The 20,583-nt window shown below is 35.1% G+C and overlaps 3 protein-coding genes across 3 annotated transcripts; all 3 read left to right on the top strand.

Moving 5' to 3' along the window:
• The first annotated feature begins 414 nt into the window (after window positions 1-414).
• LOC117986500 (solute carrier family 22 member 7-like) lies at window positions 415-5,333 on the top strand. The gene is made up of 7 exons (XM_069501788.1): window positions 415-648; window positions 1,701-1,929; window positions 2,313-2,568; window positions 2,645-2,973; window positions 3,129-3,423; window positions 4,049-4,230; window positions 5,148-5,333. Exons 1-7 carry the CDS (start codon window positions 431-433, stop codon window positions 5,322-5,324), a joined length of 1,686 nt encoding a protein of 561 aa, XP_069357889.1. The 5' UTR covers window positions 415-430; the 3' UTR covers window positions 5,325-5,333.
• Window positions 5,334-8,850: 3,517 nt separating this feature from the next.
• On the top strand, window positions 8,851-10,117 carry LOC117986729 (probable DNA replication complex GINS protein PSF2). The gene is made up of 2 exons (XM_034973601.2): window positions 8,851-9,232; window positions 9,820-10,117. The coding sequence occupies exons 1-2, from the start codon at window positions 8,988-8,990 to the stop codon at window positions 10,115-10,117; spliced, it is 543 nt and encodes a 180-aa protein (XP_034829492.1). The 5' UTR covers window positions 8,851-8,987.
• A 1,914-nt stretch (window positions 10,118-12,031) lies between these two features.
• On the top strand, window positions 12,032-17,475 carry LOC117986492 (organic cation transporter protein-like). The gene is made up of 7 exons (XM_034973325.2): window positions 12,032-12,410; window positions 13,499-13,727; window positions 14,512-14,767; window positions 14,845-15,173; window positions 15,620-15,914; window positions 16,437-16,618; window positions 17,183-17,475. Exons 1-7 carry the CDS (start codon window positions 12,130-12,132, stop codon window positions 17,345-17,347), a joined length of 1,737 nt encoding a protein of 578 aa, XP_034829216.1. The 5' UTR covers window positions 12,032-12,129; the 3' UTR covers window positions 17,348-17,475.
• Window positions 17,476-20,583: the final 3,108 nt, after the last annotated feature.

Raw genomic sequence — 20,583 nt, forward strand, 5'->3', positions numbered from 1 at the left:
CACCCATAAGTGGCTTTAATAGGGGATGAAATTTTGTATGAAAGTCCGTCATTTTTCAAGTGACTTGCATGAAAATTGATATTTGGGTTGTCGGTCACAAATGAAGAAATAGGTAGGTACGTGTTCCAGGATTTTTGGAAATTCAACCCCCACCTCTATTGTCACCTCGAAATTCCATCCAAGCGAAGCCGGGGCGGGTCAGCTAGTATAGGCATAATAATGCAAAGAAACAATGCATGAAAACTTATATCTATTATCAGAAAAAATAAGCTTAGGAAGAGATAAATTTTATGCAACGCTTGAGGTTACGATAACTATTTAAGTATTAGTATAAAATTGTATCTTAATATTATGAGCATTTGTCGGGAATTCATGAAGCAGTTTGCATTAAAACTAAAGCTTCCCAATAAAAAATAAAACATTAAACAACATGACTGAAAATCAAAGGAATAGTGACGTGGAAATACAGCAGGGAAAAGAAACAAATAAAGATCCAGGCGAGAAAGTAGATCTAGATTTCATATTGACTAATGAGTTAGGTCAATTTGGCCGGTTTCAGCTAAGAAACGTAGTTTTAGTTACTATATTTCACATATTCGGCGGAACAATGGGCGAGTTTATATTCTCAGCGGCAGCCACACCGCACAGGTAATATAAATGTGCAATGTTTTTGAGCAATATAAATGTGCAATGTTTTTGAGCAATATAAATGTGCAATGTTTTTGAGCAATATAAATGTGCAATGTTTTTAGCAATAGTTAGCAAAGTATTCATGAAATTTTTAACAACAATGAAATAAAGCTAATCACTATATATACTAACTAATAAATAAAATTGAAGTGTCTGTCTGTAATTTCAATGGTAATTTGAACTGTACCATAACCGAATCACATGTTTTTAAAATTTTTGTCTGTCTGTTTAACGGGCTATTCTTAGGAACCGCTGAACCTATTTCGACGATACTTTCACAGACAAATAGAGGATTAACCAAGGAGTAACATAGGCTACCTTTTTAATCGACTTTCAAAAAAGGAGGAGTTGTGTTTTTCTACCCATGTACACCGAAATCTCCGAGATTTCTGAATCGATTTGTGTATTTTGTAGTCGATAGAGAAACCCTGCAACATTATCCTATAAAAATCGGATTCCAACTCCCCAATCCTGATGCTGCAAGAGATCTGACCAGCTAAACTGATGGCAGTTTCTCCTTCCCATCCCAAATCCCATTCTAAATACCATGGTTTAGAAATTGTCAGTCATAAATTTGTCGTTGAACTCAGAACCCAACTCCTCAACCATGGGTTGGGAATTCCTTAGAATTGCATTCCTAAATCGTGGTGATCCCACGGGATTTTCGAAGAATCATCCATTTATATGTTTAAATTTCCGTTGGAAATGGAAAGGTATCTCTATACCTTGCATCCCGGGGACGGGCTACGACGGATAGGCTACTTTTTCTCCTGGAAAATAAAAATTTCCACGGGATTTTCAAAACCTATATCCACGCGGAAGAAGCCGCGGGCATCATCTAGTCATCATCATCACAATATATGCTCAACTTTATACATAATCCTTGGAACTTTACAAATAATTTTAAGAGTAAAACCTCCATTTTATTACTTAAACTCGATTTGAAAGAGACTTTATTTAGATTGTACAAAGATTTTGCTAGTTACAATAACTTTTTATTAAAATTATAGATGTCGTATACCAGAATGCACGGAGAGTGAAAAATTGCACGAATTTAACCCTGAATGGATTACAAATGCAATTCCAGAGACTAGTTCAGGCTTCGCGAGTTGCGAAAGGTATGCCTCTATGGGAACTAATGGGACGTTGGAGTACTGCCCTGCCGATCTGTTCGATCACTCGAACACTGTAGCTTGTGAAGGTTTCGTGTATGCCAATAATAACACAGTTGTGTATGAAGTGAGTACTCTTTTTTACTAACTTAAGTTAGGTATGTCCTGCTAAACTTCATAAGAAAAGAAGTAAAATACGAATACTAAATGCACAGAAATAAAATTGAAAATGGTTTCTAAATGGAATCAAACGGAAGTTACGTCACAAAGTTACGCCACTAATATCAACGGTGCTCAGTTAACTGATTGACAAATGACGGATAGATTGAATATTGAAATCCAACATTAAAGTAAAACAGACGTTATCAAATTCAAGATTGCGGAGATATTTTTTTAAGAAAACATAATTATTATAAACGGGCGTTCTATGAATGTAAACCAAAGAAGTTTCACTTATATTCTGCATGTATGCAATAGAAACTTATGTAATGTGGCCTAAATTTTGTATAGTTTGACCTTGGATGTAACGAGTGGTTGCGAGCTTTTGCGGGAACTTCATATAACATAGGGATGCTGCTTGCATTACCGATCACAGGATATGTCTCAGATCGCTTCGGCCGGAAGACAGCATTGGTCATCTGTGTCTTCAATCTGGGTTTGTTTGGTTTCATGCGTGCGTTCTCTGTTAACTACACCATGTATCTGATACTGCAGATGATGCAAATGACTTTTGGATACGGAGCGTACACTTCTGCGTTTATTATCGGTGAGCAATGCAGTAACTTTGTTTATGTTTTTGATTACTTTACTATTACATTCACATGTAACATAAATTGTTTCAGCTACTGAGCTGGTTGGGCCGAAGTATCGTGTTATCACAGGTGTGAGTGCAACCGCAATGTTTGCATTAGGAGAAGCAATATTGGGAAGTATCGCTTGGTTGATCACACCGTGGCGATACGTTATTATAGTCACAACCACCCCATGCTTCTTATTGGTTTCATATTACTGGCTTGTCACAGAAAGTGTAAGATGGCTACTTTCCAAAAAAAAGTATACAGAGGCTAAAAAAGTATTGCATACCATTGCAAAAGTAAACAAAACACAAATCAGGGAAAAATCTCTCGAAGTACTCCTTAATCCTCCGCAACCCACGACTACAATATCGAATGTAAGTTTAGTTATCTACAACATTTTACTCAAATCACTTTGTAAGTTTGATTTTCTTTGAGTGCCAGTTCATACAATTTACCAATATTTTCTTAATCATTTTCATTTTAGTAGATAACATATTTTTATGTAACATGATTTTTATTTAATTTTTAGTTTGAGAATCTGGGATTAGTTCGCACTATAATGCACTCTCCCGTTCTGCTTAGAAGAATTTGCACGATACCATTATGTTTGATATCAATGACGTTTATCTACTATGGCCTCTCCATCAACTCCACCTCTCTTTCCGACACCATGCATTTGAATTATATCTTAACAGCTCTTATCGGCATTCCTGGTATTTACACATCTGCATTCTTCTCGAATACAATTGGTAGAAAACTTACTGTGACATTCGGTTTCCTCATAAGCGCTGCTTGCAATATCAGTTTTGTCTTTATACCCAGAGGTAAGGATATCAATAGTATTTTTTACCGTTAGAAAGAAAACTAATAAGTTATGGTGTATAGGTAACTTGTCTTTTATACCACATAAATAGATATAAAAATTGATACAAATTAATACGTTACAAATTAATTAGTAAATAAGTGGTTTAGTGAGATCTAGATCTAACTAAAGCATTTAAGGTATTACAAGAACCCCATAATATTGTTATGTAATTTTGCGAGTACTAATGTACTCGCAAAATTACATATTAATTACGTAAACCACTTATTTTTACTTGTTTTATAATAATTCATTTATGATTTTACTAGCTTATGCTCCTAACTTCGTCTACGTGAACTACACAACCCCTATTTTTATCCCCTTAGGGATTGAATTTTCAGAAATTCTTTCTCAGCGGATGCATGCCAAACTTTAGCCCGATCCGTCCAGTAGTTTGAAATGTGCGTTGATAGATCAGTCAGTCAGTAAGTCAACCAGTCTTTCCTGTTTTATATTTAGATAGATAAAATGACATATACTTCAACATTTGTATATTAAATTGTTGGTTAACTAAAGCGCAACCATTATTTTAGAACCTTTTCATGAAATTTCCATTTTGATGTACAATACCTTCATCAATATTCCAGACTTAGTCATCCCACGCCTTGTAGTATACCTTTTTGGAAAGTTTTTCATCGCGGCCGTCGGAACTATGCTATATATCTACGCATCGGAACTATATCCAACAGAGTACCGACATACTTTGATTGGCTTCTCTTCCATGATTGGTCGTATTGGATCTATTTGTGCACCACTTACTCCAGCACTTGTAAGTATAATACAACAAAAATGGTCTTCTTAAGGAGTATCGTCGCGTTTTATATTCACGTCTACTCACAGAAAGCTTTTCTTACGGTTTCAGCAAAAATATGATTGGTTGGTTTGTTGAGGTCAATTAATTTTTTACTAGTTACTACTTTACTCATTTAATTCTTTTTTTTAATTGAAAACTAGCTGCTCCGGCGAACTTCATACCGCTTAACAGTCGATTCTTTTTCAGGATTTTTTTTTAAATTTTTCTCTCCGTAAGAACCATCCCCGTACTTCAAGGAATATTATGAATAAAGAATTCGCGAAATCGGTTCAGCTGTTCTCGAGATTTGCGATCAGCAACACATTCAGCGATTCATTTTTATATATAGAAGAGAGATGTTATAATGGAATTTGTAGCTAGCCTTATCTAATCACTTACAAATCATGGTCACTAGTTTTTTTTTAATTTTATTAGTTCAAAGCTACAGACATTATCAAATGACACGAATTAAATTAAAGGAAAAAGTAACAACAAATATAACCTTAAAAGTAATTACAAAAATAATTTAAAATATTTAACAATACCGTTTAAATAAAACAATACAAATAAAACAATTCTTTAGGACATATACATCTATCATAGCATTCTCGGCATCCAGAAAATAAGTTTTCAGTAATTGGTTTAGGCTTTTCTTCATAATATTAACATGCCTAAACTTTTTCGTGAAATGTTCTATAATATTATGATGGTGAAAACCTCACTGAAATCTACAAAAAAAATTGTTTTAAGCGAACACAAAGACAATTCATGCAGATTGCTAATGCTTTTGTACTACATATTTAGAGATAAATCGAATTACCAAAATTTTTGTATTTGGTACTACTTATAAAGATACATGGTATTGAGTTAAAACATTTTATACATACTTTCAGATGATCTATTACCACGGCCTTCCGTCGTTGCTGTTCGGTGGTATGGGCATAGTGGCCGGGCTGCTGGTGCTCACGCAGCCGGAGACCCTGGGCTGCAAGATGCCCGACACACTGGCTGAGGCGGAAGCTGTCGGGAAACCTGAATCCAAAATACTAACAACTAGTTTATCTACTTGATAACAGATATCCATTTTAATCAAGTTTATGACCAAAAAATATTAGGTTTTATTGTTTGTAACATTTTATAAATGTTGTTTTTAGGGTTCCATACCTCAAAAGGAAAAACGGAACCCTTATAGGATCACTTTGTTGTCTGTCTGTCTGTCCGTCTGTCTGTCAAGAAAACTACAGGGTACTTCCCGTTGACCTAGAATCATGAAATTTGGAAGGTAGGTAGATCTTATAGCTGACATTTGGGGAAAAATCTGAAAACCGTGAATTTAGGGTTAGATCACACAAAAAAAATTAAATTGTGGTCATGAACTAATAATTACTATTTTCAACTTTAGAAGTGAGTGACTATATCAAGTGGGGTATCATATGAAAGGTCTTTACCTGTACATTTTAAAACAGATTTTTATTTTTTTTATGCATCATAGTTTTTGAATTATCGTGCAAAATGTCGAAAAAATACGACTGTAGTACGGAACCCTCATTGCGCGAGCCTGACTCGCACTTTGCCGGTTTTTTATTTTATATGATATGTATTAATTAACAAACCAAATCAAATTACCAAATGTGTTTCTTTTTTTTTTTTTTTTTTTTTTTTCTACCATAAAGCACCATTATAAAATGGTAGCTTTATTGCTACTACCATCTAGCCTATGGGCTAATTAGTAATATTATTCTAGCTTAAACTTCTACTTATGATTAATTTTAAATCTAATTTACAGTCCAGTAACTGTCCTTAGTTTATTCTAACACGTACTTACAGTTCACTATGTTCTTGTGACCTAGAAAAATAAAGTAGCACAAGCACTATTACACAAACGCTGCACTTATGTACTTTTTAACACTAATTCGAACGGCTTGGTTCTTTTGAGCCTCCTTTTGATGTCCATGTTATCTAGAAGCTTCACAGCCTCCAAATTAACATGATGGCGAAGTCGATGTTGGTGAGCTTCTGCGTACTTTTGGATGATTTTGTTTACGAACTCTATCTTAAGGTCCCTGTGGAGATCGTGATTTCTTACATACCAGGGTGCATTTGTTATTTCCCTGAGTACTTTGTTCTGGAATCTCTGTATTACTTGAACATTGGTCGGTTTAGTACACCCCCAGAGTTGTATACCATACGTCCATACAGGCATCAGAACTTGCTTGTATAGCATAAGTTTATTATGTAATGAGAGCGTTGAATGCCTTCCAAGCAGCCAATACATTTTTTTGTAGCGTAATTCTAACTCCTCACGTTTCTTTTTAACATGAGCTTTCCATCGAAGCTTTGTGTCTAGCGTCATACCCAAGTACTTTGCTGTATTTACGTAGGGAATAAGTTGCCGATTTAGATAAATTGGGTGATATTTTGGTAACTTATTGGTAAAATCTATATGCATAGATTTCGACTCGTTTAGCTTAATTCGCCACTTTATAGTCCAATCGTTGACTTTATTTATGGCAGCTTGAACTTTTTCTACTGCTTCTTCGTGACTCTCTCCAGTTGCTATTATGGCAGTATCATCAGCGAATGTTGCAATAGTGTTATTTTCTAGTGCTGGAATATCACAGGTGTATAATAAGTACAGGACCGGACCTAAGACACTTCCTTGTGGTACCCCAGCTTTAATTTCCTTGAGTTCAGAATACGCATCTTCTTGACGAACTCTAAACCACCTATTTGAGATGTATGATTCAAGAATATCAGCAAATGACTTTGGTAGCATATTTCTGAGTTTATAGATAAGCCCTTCGTGCCACACTTTATCGAAAGCTTGCGCTACGTCTAAAAAGACTGTAGAACACACTTTCTTATTTTCTAATGATTTCTCTATTATGTCAGTAATTCTGTGGACTTGATCTATCGTTGAGTGTTTTTCACGGAATCCAAATTGGTGATCTGGTATTAATTTTCTCTCCTCTAGTATAGGTTTTAGTCTCTTGAGTAACAGTTTTTCAAATAATTTTGAAATAACTGGTAATAAAGAGATTGGTCTGTATGACGTTGTTTCATGGGGTGGTTTCCCCGGTTTAGCGATCATAATAACTTCAGCAACTTTCCATAACTCAGGTACATGTCTCAGTCTAAATGATGCATTTATGAGATTGGTAAGTTTCACTAAAGCTTTCCGAGGTAGGTTTTTTAAAATTTCTCCGGTAATGAGATCATATCCTGGAGATTTTTTTTTGCTTAAATTGAACTTTATTTCTTCAGTTACTTCCTTTGGTGTCACAAGTCTGATATTTTGCAGATCATCTTGTCTTTCTTCATTCTCACTGAAATCAATTGTATGGCCCTCATTTGGTTGGAATATATCTTCCAGATGCTGAGCGAATCTATTAGCTTTTTGAATGTTATTGATAGCCCATTTTCCATTTGATTCTTTAATAGGTGGTATATGTGTGATGGGTCTTTTTAAATTACCTGTTACTTTCCAAAGAGAATAGTCAGTTTCTCGGTCATTGGTCAAGCTTCGTAGGTAATCATTTAACTTAGTGTCATTATGACTTTTGATTGCTTTCTTGATTGTTTTCGCGAGTTTGTTCAGTATTCTTTTGTCTTGTGGTGATCTCGAAGCATGCCATTTTTTTCTCTGCTTTCTCTTTGTTCTAATGAGGTGTATAATTTCCTTAGGATAGGTGGTACCCTTACTCCATTTTTTTATCGATGGCGTATTATTCCAGGCTGATTTTTGTATGTCTGTTATAAATTTAGCTACTTCCATATTGAGCTGGTCTTGGCATTTTAAGGGGACCTTTAGGTTTATAGTACTGTCTAACTCTAGTTTAAAGCTTTCCCAGTCTGTATTGTTATTCACTAGAGTTATCTTGGTTTCTTTGAATGCAATGTTATGTTTATTCAGTATTAACAATATTGGTGAATGGTCCGAATTCATGTCGTATTTTCCTTCAATATTTAGGTACCTTGGTGAGATGTTCTTAGATATAAAAAAGTCTATCAGATCTGGGGTTTTTTGAGGATCAGTAGGCCAATAGGTCGGCATACCTGTACTGATCACGTCGCATCCCAAGTCTTTGATCGCACTCAGCAATTCTTTACCTTTTGTTGTTGTTAGTCTAGAGCCCCAGAAAATATTTTTGGCGTTAAAATCTCCACCAATTATAAATCTGTGTCCATATTGTTTCAAGAAACTTAAGTATTCATATTTTTTTAGAGAATGCCTTGGTGGGCAGTATATGGCTACAATTGTAATTGGGTATCGTTCTGTTTTAATATTTACTGCCACTGCTTGGATTTCAAACTCTTCATATTTACTTTCTTCGTAGTGATAAATACTCTCTTGCTCGCAACTCGACAATAGATGCCAGTGTTTGGAAGTTAGAGCTATAAATAATTAAAATTAACAATCAAGAACCATGAAAAATCAGTCGGTTTAATTGTGTAAATTTTGTTTAGTTTTATATTACTTAGTTTTTTAGAAGTAAAATCAAAATTATCTGTTAGAATACAGAAAAGCTAGAGTCCAAGGCCAAAGTTAATAAAAAAAATATGGTTGTCACTTGTCGATGGTCAATGTCAAAATGACAGCCGATTCCCGCGTATTTTCATTTTTTGTTGTTTTCTGTCTCAGTTTTCTGTGTTGTTTTCAGTTTTTTATTTTGTTTTGAACTTTGATAAAACTTTTTCAGGTTTGCAAATCTTTACTTTTTATTAACTTTATTATGGATCCATACGAAATCGAGTTCATAGGTGAGAACAGAATAGTTAGCATAATACCAAACTTTTCAAACGACAAAATATTTCTGATTTGCGGTGAATTCGGGCCGTTCCGAGCCGGTCTGCCCATGAATGTGCCGCTCTGGCTGGCTGTGATGCTGAAGCAGAAGCAGAAATGCCGGTTGGTTCCACCAGACTGGATGGATATGGATGTTTTGGAGAATATTAAAGAGGAAGAAAAGCGGTCGAGGTAAGTCCGTACTCCTTGCCCAAGTTTCACTTTCTAACATTTGTAAGTAGCTACCTACTTAATTAACGAAACGCTGTTTTTTTTATGAACTACATAGGTACCTATATATTTTGTCCTCTGCCTGTTAGTTTAGTTAGTTGTTCTTAATGTTTTAAAAAATATTGTAAACTGTAATATGTTCATAAAACACAAGAAATCAACAACTCAAGCTAGAATATGATCTAAACATTACTTCTTCATCATCATCATCTACCCATCGCCGGGTCACTACAGAACATAGAGGTTTCCTCTCAGAATGAGAAAGGTTTACTACTCTAGTCAGATGCAGATGAGCAGAGTTCAGACATCTTTGAGAGTTTATGTAGAACTATTAAGCATGTAGGTTTCCTCACGATATTTTCTTTCACTGTAAGAACAGGTGATATATTTTAATTGCTTAAAATGTGTTAGTTAGACACATCTAACTTTCTAAAAAGTTAGATGTGCCTGCCAATGATCATACCCCAAACCCTGCAGTAGCAGTGATAGCATAGTCTAGATTAAGATGTTACTTACATAACAGAAAAATAAAAATTTGCTCATCCCAGGTTCTTCACAAAAATGCCAAACGAACATTACATGGTAGAAGCCAAACTAATCCTAGGCACAGCGTCCGAAGACATTCCGCGTGCAGCAGAGATCAAAACAATTATTAAGGACATTTGGGACATCCGCATGTCCAAGTTGAGGACCTCCATGGATGCTCTCATGAAGTCTGGTGGTTCTTACGGTAGATTGGATCATTTGACTATGATGGAGATAAATTCGGTTAAACCTATACTGCCTGCTGCTATGGATGAGCTGTATAGGATTAAAAAGGTATTATTTATTCCCTTGATAGCCTAGTGGTTAGGAAGTCTGCCTCCTATGTGGAAGGTTGGGAGTTTGATCCTGGGCATACACTTTTAACTTTTTAGAGTTATGTGTGTTTTAAGCAATTAAATATCACTGCTTTTTAGGGTTCCGTACCTCAAGAGGAAAAAGGAACCCTTAAAGGATCACTTTGTTGTTAGTCTGTGACTCGTACTACTCTGTACTCGAAATGTGTTTCTTAAATAATAAAAAAAAATTTTGGGTATCCGTTTTGTAAAATACGTTTTTTTAATCCTTCAATTTATAGGAAGCTCTAATTGCTGCAAACGAAGCAGCGAATAAAAAATATTAAGTGTTTGAATTTGGTTGAGAATTAAATTATAAATATTTAAATTATCATTTAAAATAATAGAATAGGATAGAATTTATTTATTCAAGTAAACTACAGGGATTTATTACAAGTGCTTTTGAATCGTTAACTAGTTTAATTTACCACTGGTTCGGAATGCCGTTGCTATCGAGAAGAACCTGCAAGAAACTCGGCGGTTGTAAAAATGTTTAATAAAATTAAATAAAATTATTATTAATATTATAATATTAAAGAAAATGTTACGCTCTTATGGTGACAAAAAGGACGAGACGAAACAGTAATCGCATGGACAATAATAATAATTCAAATAATTTACACAATGACTTTTATTCTTACATGAGCGATATTAATCATAGAATTTTGAAAATATATTTAATACTAGCTGACCCTGCGAACTTCGTTCCGCCTAACAGTCGATTCAAATTTTTTAATTTTTTTTAAATATCAATTCACTATCAGAAATTCTAAAATCCCCACGATTTAGGACTTCAGTACTTTGCAGCATCAGGATTGAGGAGTTAGGATCCGAAGTTCAATGATGTAGCCTATGCTTGGTACCTACAATATGAATTCACTATGAACACTTCCTGAATCTTGATAACTCAGGCGGGCAGTAACCCTGCAGCATCAGGATTAAGGAGTTGAATCCAGAATTTTTTATGTGACCACCACGAAAACTTTTTTTGTTGATTTAAAAAAAAAAATTTGCAAATCGGTCCAGAAACCTCGAAAAAATCGATGTAGAAAAAAGAACCACCTCATTTTTGACAGTCGGTTAAAAACCGATTACCTTGAAATATTTACGGAACAATTTTTAAAATATCCCCTTTCTAACAAAAAAAGAATGAATGAAATCGGACTACGCGTTAATGAATTACAACTCAGTGTACATTTTAACTTTCATCCCCTCTCCTACGGGAACCATGCTGAATTTCGGGATAAAAAGTATCCTATATTCTTCCTCATAGTATGACCTCAAATCGTACCAAGTTTCATTGGAATCCATTCAGTAGTTTCAGCGTGATGCGCGGCCGTGATACAGACAGACAGACAGACAGACAGACAGACAGACAGACAGACAGACAGACAGACAGACAGACAGACAGACAGATAGACAGACAGACAGACAAAAATGAAAAAAATTACAGTTTTGTGTTCAGTATCGATTATAGAGTGCCCTCGAAAAAAAATTTTCAAAATATCTTCAATGTACAGAATTTGACCTGTTACAGTTTTATTATAAGTATTGATACAGAAATCATCCAATCACAGTTTTATTGAATAGAATAGAATATAATGTTTTTTTATTCATGTAAACTTTTTACAAGTACTTATGAATAGTCAGGTAGTTTTAATTTACCACTATTTGTAAGTATTGTACTATTGTAAGTACCTACAGATACAAGTTTTTGAAATGATAGATTAACTGCGCATACATAATATTATGTATTTAGTTGTGCATCTACAGAGGTATAATGCGGACAAGTAGCGGATAAAAACTTATATCTGTTATCAGATGAAATAAGCCTAGCTACAGATAAGTTTTATGAAATGCTTGAGGTTAAGATAACTAAGATTAATATTGTATTAGATGAACATTCGTCACGAAATCACGATTTGTTTTTTTGATGAAAACTAAAGTTTTTCGCATTAAAAGGAAAATAAATTAAACGACATGACCACCGACATAGAATGTAGTAATTCTTCATCGAAGGGCACTATTGAAAATCAAAAACACGGTGATGTGGATAAACAACATGGAAAAGAAATAAATAAAGATCAAGACGAGAAAGAAAATGTAAATCAACCATCTATAGATCTAGATTACATATTAACCAATGAGCTGGGTCAGTTTGGCCGGTTCCAGTTAAGGAATGTTCTCTTGCTTGCTCTATTAATTTTCTTCGGGGGACAAATGAGCGAGTATATATTCTCAGCTGCAGCTACACCACACAGGTAATCAATAAAATGTAATATTTTTAGATTTTAATAAAGTTTAATTGTTAGCAAAGTATATATAAATTTAAAAAACCTAAATGATAATATTATGCAAATTACTGTATCTACATAATATCCTCAACAAAAAATCTTGAAACTTTACCAATTATTTTAAATGTAAAACCTCAAAAATAATATTACTAACAACGCAATTTTTAAGATAGCTTTATTTTGTTGCATAGCGAACAATCCTATTCAAAATATTTAGACGTAAAAAATGTTGCCAAACCAGAACCTCAGCTTCTGGATCACAAAAATTGTAGGTTAATTGCCAATAATTCCTCAATTTTGTTTTACACTTAAAACTTGTGACTCTAGGTATCATTATGTATAAAAAATAATATGATGCCTCAGAAATCACTCAGCAATATTATTATAGCTGCGTAGATGTTTCTTTTCAGTTCGCTAATAAATTGTCGTCAGGTATATAGCTACATGCCTATAGTACGCGACAGGTCGCGATGACAATGGGTTAGCACGGCCCCCGTGCAACCCAGTGCGGGCAAGCGTGAGTGACGTGCGGGTGTGTGGGGTGTCCCCCCGCCTCATACCCCAATTGCAATCTCAACCCGTCACTGACTATACTTACCTGATATCAGTAATCATTATAATTAATATAGTGATCATGTACCCTCTTCGAAACAAAGTTTGAAGTTCAGAAGGTGGTCGTGATTTATAACACATTTTGTAAGTTTACCAACCGCAAATAAATTCGAGCTGCAGGATTTTTTAACGAAATTTCAAGTTTTCTTTTCTTTATGGACAGGATCTAAACCCTAAACTTTTTATCTTTTCAACAAGCATCTTAGAATTTTTTATATCGGTGAGTCAGTGGCAAAGTACGGAAACTTTGACTTTTTCATATTTCTCGTGAACTGTCATAGGTACAAACTTGTAATATGGGGGTAGGTAGGTTCAGTAAGTACTTTTGGTAGCAGAAATCTCAAATGACCTTTACCCATAATGAAGATACGGGGCTCAAAAATGCCGTTAGTTGTTTCGTGATTGACTAGTTATAATAAACAAACTTTGTTTTTAAATTATAGATGTCGCATCCCAGAATGCAGTGAGGTTGAAAAGTTGCATGAATTTAACCCTGAATGGATTACAAATGCTATTCCAGAGACTAGTTCAGGCTTTGCTAGTTGCGAAAGGTATGCCTCTATGGGAACTAATGGGACGTTGGAGTACTGCCCTGCCGACCTGTTCGATCACTCCAACACTGTAGCTTGTGAAGGTTTTGTGTATGCCAATAATAACACAGTTGTGTATGAAGTAAGTATTATTTGGCGCACTCCTGTTTATTAACAAATATCATGATAGAAACACATTTACTGTACAGCAAAGGGTAATCATAGATGAATTTATTGGTCTCGCTAATGGGTTAAATTCAAAATGGTTGTTAGGTTCTATAAAAATTAAAAACCTACATTTTGAAAAAGTGGTTACGTTAAGATGTTTTTCCCAAAGATTTTTCCAAACCTAGGAAAATTTGAAAGCTTTAAAATGAATTAGTTAAAAATTGTATATATTGATAATGTTTAAGTAACTTATCGACAGATTACAGATAGATTCAATACCTTGAAACCTTGAAACCTGACGTAAGAAAATAATATGCATTATCAAATCCAAAATGGTGGATATGGATATGGTGCACTAAAAAAAGATATAAGCGATCATATGAAGTTTTTTATTTTTATTTTAGTTGATTTTTATATTATAGAGAACACTTTCGTTGTCGTGTCGTGACACTAGGGCTCTGCCTGAAAATCAGCGCTGCAGTAGTCAAATACTGCAGCATCATGTTGAGGCAGTAGCCTTTTCAGCTCAAACAAGACATCATTTTTCTTTTTAGTACTGTCGAGCTCGTAGTTTTAAGCTTCCCTAGTTTTAATTTTTTTAATTTGTAACATTTGGTTTGTATGTTTTGCTTTTTTTTGTCTTTTCTTGTTTTGTGAGCTGAATAAACTTTTATTTATTTATTTATTTATATAAACCAAGGATTTTTTGTGTAAACATAATGGGTAATTGCGTGTATCTATTGCGTTTTTTTCTTTAGTTTGACCTTGGATGTAACGAGTGGTTGCGAGCCTTTGCGGGAACTATACAAAGTATAGGGAATCTTCTCGCATTACCGATCACTGGATATATCTCGGATCGCTTCGGGCGGAAGACAGCTTTGGTCATCAGTATCTTCAATTTGGGTTTGTTCGGTTTCATGCGTGCGTTCTCTGTTAACTACACCATGTATTTGATACTGCAGATTGTGCAGACGACTTTTGGATCCGGAGTATTTAGTGCCGCGTTTATTCTCGGTAAGTAATGCACAAAGTGTGATTTTTTTTTCGTTAGTTTAGTTTAATATGGCAATATGTATCATTAATTGTTTTAGCAACTGAGCTGGTTGGGCCGAAGTATCGTGTTATCACAGGTGTGACAACTACTTCAATGTTTGCATTAGGAGAGGTTGTATTGGGAGGTATCGCTTGGCTCATCTCGCCATGGCGATACGTCATCATGGCCACAACTATCCCATGCTTCTTGTGCGTCTCATATTACTGGCTTATCACAGAGAGCGTGAGATGGCTGCTATCGAAAAAACAGTACACGGAGGCCAAACATATATTGCATACTATTGCGAGAGTAAACAAAACAGAAATAAGTGAAAAGTCTCTAGAAGCAATTCTTAACTCACCACAACCCACGATTACAAAATCTAATGTAAGTTTACTTAACTAAAACATTTTATTATTACGTTGACATGAAAATTATGTACCTACTTGCTGGAGTACCTATCTCTTTCTTTTTTTTGTAGTACATCTATGACATTATTATTACAAAGCTACGACATTACAAATAAAACTATTTAATTTCTAAATGACAAGGTGCTTGGGTAACTTAGTAATTTTTATGCCATTTATAACTAGAATTATCTAGATTCTTTGCCATATTCTGTACACCTATTTTATTATTGTATTGTACTATGCTAATCTGACTTTCGTAAGCGCTTGTTCATGTCTAAATCGAAAAAATAAATAAATACAAATACGAATATTCAAATTGCTTTGTAAATTTAATTCTTCCGTCACCAGTTTATACAGTTAACCTAGTTCTATTTATTATTTGGATTACTTATTATAAAATAATTATTTGGAATATTTTTATAGGCTGATGGTCCTGGATTAGTGCGAACTATAATACATTCTCCAATTCTGCTAAGAAGAATTTGCACGACGCCATTTTGGTGGATGACTATGACGTTTATCTACTATGGGCTGTCCATCAACTCCACCTCTCTCTCCGACACCATGCATTTGAATTATATGTTGACATCTTTTGTCAGTATTCCTGGTTTTTACACATCTGCTTTTCTCTCGAATACAATTGGCAGAAAATTCACTGTGACATTGGGTTTTCTTGTAAGCGCTGTTTGCAATATCAGTTTTGTCTTTATACCTAAAGGTAAGGATGCCGATTCTATTTATTTTAATCAATATTCAAGATGAAATTATAGATGGTAAATACGTGACCTGTCTTTTATGGCATACTGTTGCGGGAATGTTTAAGACACTTTTAGCGTTTCTAGTGCCCCTTTTGAATATGGACATATACAACTAATAACTCTTTTTAGTAAATTTAACTATTGGATAAGTATGGTTTTGAAATGCTTCGTTTTAAAATTCCTAATTCATCCACTTTTAACAAGTTATCAAATGACTAATGATAAGTCATTTTTCGACTGCCTTATGTTAACTTTCTCCGTAGTTATTTTGCTCGTGCGCGTGGATTAAAATGTTCAAAAATCCCATGGGAACTCTTTGACTTTTCGGGATAGAAAGTATCCTATAACAGACACATTTTGCATGTATAGTATTAGGTTATAGGTATTAGTACGGCTTGTTGCGTTACCATTATTATAGAAGCCGTACTATTCATGATGCATATTTTTCATGATAATGTACAATGCTTTTATTGAAATTCCAGACTTTGTCATCCCACGCCTTATAGTATATCTTCTTGGAAAGTTCTTCATCGCGTCCGTCGGGTCCACGCTGTATATCTACACATCGGAGCTGTATCCAACAGAGTACCGACATACTTTGCTCGGCTTCTCTTCGATGATTGGTCGAATTGGAGCCATCTTTGCTCCTCTTACTCCAGCACTTGTAAGTATAATATAATAATGTTATAATTAGAAAGTTTTAATCGATGCGGATTGCGACATTCTTTAAACCGTTTAGCTTTAATAATTTTTCAAAGTAATAATAAAGGCTTTCATCAAGTTGAAATACAGTAGCTTAAGAAAGAGATAGTGGATTTTGTAGAGCATTGTCTCTGTCATTGAGACCGACAAAACGTAACATAGGTATGAGTGACAAAGGCAACGGTCTACAAAGCCGAAATCTATATATATAAAAGGAAAAGGTGACTGACTGACTGACTGACTGAATGACTGACTGACTGACTGATCTATCAACGCACAGCTCAAACTACTGGACGGATCGGGCTGAAATTTGGCATGCAGATAGCTATTATGACGTAGGCATCCGCTAAGAAAGGATTTTTGAAAATTCAACTCCTAAGGGGGTGAAATAGGGTTTTGTAATTTTGTAGTCCACGCGGACGAAGTCGCGAGCATAAGCTAGTCTCATTCTAAAGGTCGATGTACATTATTTTCTGCCGCGTACTGTGGTATAAGATACATTTAAAAAAAAAACACATACTTTCAGATGATCTATTACCACGGGCTTCCGTCGTTGCTGTTCGGTGGTATGGGCATAGTGGCCGGGCTGCTGGTGCTCACGCAGCCGGAGACCCTGGGCTGCAAGATGCCCGACACCCTGGCCGAGGCGGAAGCTATCGGAAAACCAGAGTCCAAAATAACAGCTAGTTAATAGTTAGCGTAAGACGGTGTAAATATTGTCACATTATAACAATGACCATAAGAACATTAATAAAATTGGACCTGCTTTCAGCTTAGGTAGGTATTCTTTTGCACGAGAGAAAAGTTTTTTATTCAACGATTTACTATGTAACTCTGGGTTGACTATTTATACAAAAAATGTCATTGAGTTTGATTGGTTTGTAACTTAATTAGTATTCAAAGGAGAGCCTAACTACATTATTTTGAGCGCACTAACTCCTTTAAACCGTAGGTAAGTGTATTTTGCACGTAATATTATCGGACCACCACCGGGTCCCATAAGAAAGCCCAGAGTAACTGAAGATCCGTAGAAGAACCAGACTTACCCACACAGCTGAAATGATTATCACGCTGAAGTGGCAATGAGCAAGACACATACAACACATGCATTTTTGTTAGGAAAACTATAAATAAAACAATCCACACAAATATCACATTTACAAAAATTAAAACTAAAACTCGTCGAGCCTTATCCTACCCAAAACTAGAACAAATTATGGCAGAAAAACCTATGAAGGAGCTAAACTCTATAACAAAATACCTGCACATATAAAAAATATACAATCATTCAATGCATTTAAAACTGAATTAGCTGCTCACATTATGAGTAATGCGAATGCTGCACTTCGACAAATGCATTGAGTACCTAAATATTGTAAACTATATTCTTAGAATTAAGTTTTCATGTAAGTGACTTTGTCTTTATGAGAATTAAACGTATTTAAACCTAAACCTACATAATACGAAAAACCGATAGATGTTGGGGTCCTAATGATGACTGCTAATGATGATGATGGGGGCTAGATTGGCGACCTTGCAACGGAAAGGGGAGTGTTGGAAGACCTCCCACTAGATGGAAAGACGCCAGAAAATGAATCGCGGAGAGCCCTGGAGAGCCGTTGAATTCAGGCAGTAAAAGACTGGCTGTGGAAGTCCCTACAAGAGACCTATGTCCAGCAGTGGACGTCTATCGGTTGATAAAGATGACCAGATCAACTTCACCAGAATTCTCTTGTTCGTACTTACGTAGATTCCTATGACCTAGGTGCCCATGGCCCCAGAATATAATAGTGCTATTTCGAACGCAATGGAAACAACAATTTTTTCTTACTATTAATAGGTAATAATGTCAAAATAATTAATTGTTCACGCAATGTTGACTGTACTTATACAGGGTGTAACCAGAGCGCAAGCATAAACTTAGCGTTATTGTTATACTACCTAAACACAATCCAATACCAATAACCATTTGCCTCCTTTTGTAGTTTTAGTGACTTAGTATTTTTAAACCTGCAATTTATAGCGTGCAAAACTCGGGTCAGGGCCCCGCCTACGACGTGGCATTGACTCCGAGTGGCCTAGGTACGCAACGTTCGTTGACCGTTTTATATGCAAAATTATAGGATTTTCTTATTTATTTTTTCGCGTTTTTTGTGGTATCATATCAGTAATCATTAGTACTATTACCTGTCTTCGTTTTTGCCAGCGTTCTTGTTACACCCTGTATATTTCCGCTCGATAAACATTATGTGGCACATTACGACGATGTAATTCACGAATATAAGGTCGCGAGGATGATAACTGCTCGAAGGTCTGTGGAATATTAAAAAACTTGTTTCCGAGCGCCGCTCTATGTCGGCTCGATCTATTGTACAGTAGTGGGTAGGTGAGGAAAGGCGGCAATCCACGGTTCGGATTACCCGCACGTATCGGACAGTTCAGTGTTGCCCGTGCTAGGAATCAATCTTAGAATCAACACGATCAAAACAAAATTTGATATTCAGCAAATTAAAATAAATGTTATGAGTAAGAGACAAAAAGTGATGATTTTAAGCTTATTTCGTGGTTTAAAGACATATTTTAATATATATAAAAAAGTCGAAAAAAACGGGTAGTTTTTGTTTTTATTTGTCGATATTTCAACCCAATTGCTCGGTCACGACGGGACCACGACCCGTGCAATTGGGACAAATAAAAAATAAAAAAATCGGGCAATATCGACAAATAAAAACAAAAATTAATCGTGGTATGTACCCATTATACACATTAAAACAAAAAGTGTTTCATGAAACTAAAACAAAATAACCATTCATATTATATTTACACATGATCGTTTTAAAAACGTAGCGTTTTTTGAGCGATCGTTGTTGGATTTTCGGTCAGTGTTTTCAACGTTCGGGGGTAAGCGTGGCATTTAATATGGCTTCTGTTTAGAGGGTTCCGTACCTCAAAAGGTAAAACGGAACCCTTATACGATCACTATGTTGTCTGTCTGTCTGTCGGTCTGTCAAGAAACCTACAGGGTACTTTCCGTTGACCTAGAATAATGAAATTTGGCAGGTAGGTAGATCTTATAGCAGGCATTCGGGGAAAAATCTGAAAACAGTGAATTTGTGGTTACATCACACAAAAAAATTAAATTGTGGTCATGAACTAATAATTAATATTTTCAATTTATAAGTAAGATTGCTATATCAATTGGGGTATCATATGAAACGTATTCACCTGTGCATTCTTAAACAGATTTTTATTTATTTTAAGCATCATAGTTTTTGAATTATCATGCAAAATGTCGAAAAAATACGACTGTAGTACGGAACGTTGCGCGAGCCTGACTCCCACTTAGCCGGGTTTTTTTTTATTGGAAATCTTATTTAACGCGCGTTGAAACGTTCTCGATGAAACAAATGCATCTAATAGAATACAAAATTCTTACAAAGTTTTAAAAAGTGCCTTTAAATCTACTGTCTAGATCTTATACCATCCATAGACAAAATGCATTCACTCCTGGACCTAGTGTAAATCTCTCTACCCTTGGTTTTTTGCATTCAACCAATGCCAGTCACCTTCTTTTGTTTATTTTAAACCAGCTTATTTTAATTTTAAAGAGTTAAAAGTTCAACGTGACAACCCTGCAAACAGCTGATTGCGTAAATAAACTCGTAAAAAACTTGTGTGAACTCGAAAGATCATTTGGATGTTTCTCAAGTAGCACAGATAACGATATAATCTATGGCACTTACTATATTTTGGTACTACGTACCTACCTCATTTGTCTTGTATATTTACCTACACCTCGAGTATAAAGAGAGATAAGCAGAGTCAGGTTAAGTGGAAGGGCGAGGTCTGTGACATGAATTGAGACAATTTGATATAGATAAGATTAAATTGAAAAATATAATAAATACATAATTTATCTATTTTTTC

The sequence above is a fragment of the Maniola hyperantus genome, chromosome 11 (assembly GCF_902806685.2).
Source record: "Maniola hyperantus chromosome 11, iAphHyp1.2, whole genome shotgun sequence".
In the NCBI taxonomy this organism is placed as follows: domain Eukaryota; kingdom Metazoa; phylum Arthropoda; class Insecta; order Lepidoptera; family Nymphalidae; genus Maniola; species Maniola hyperantus.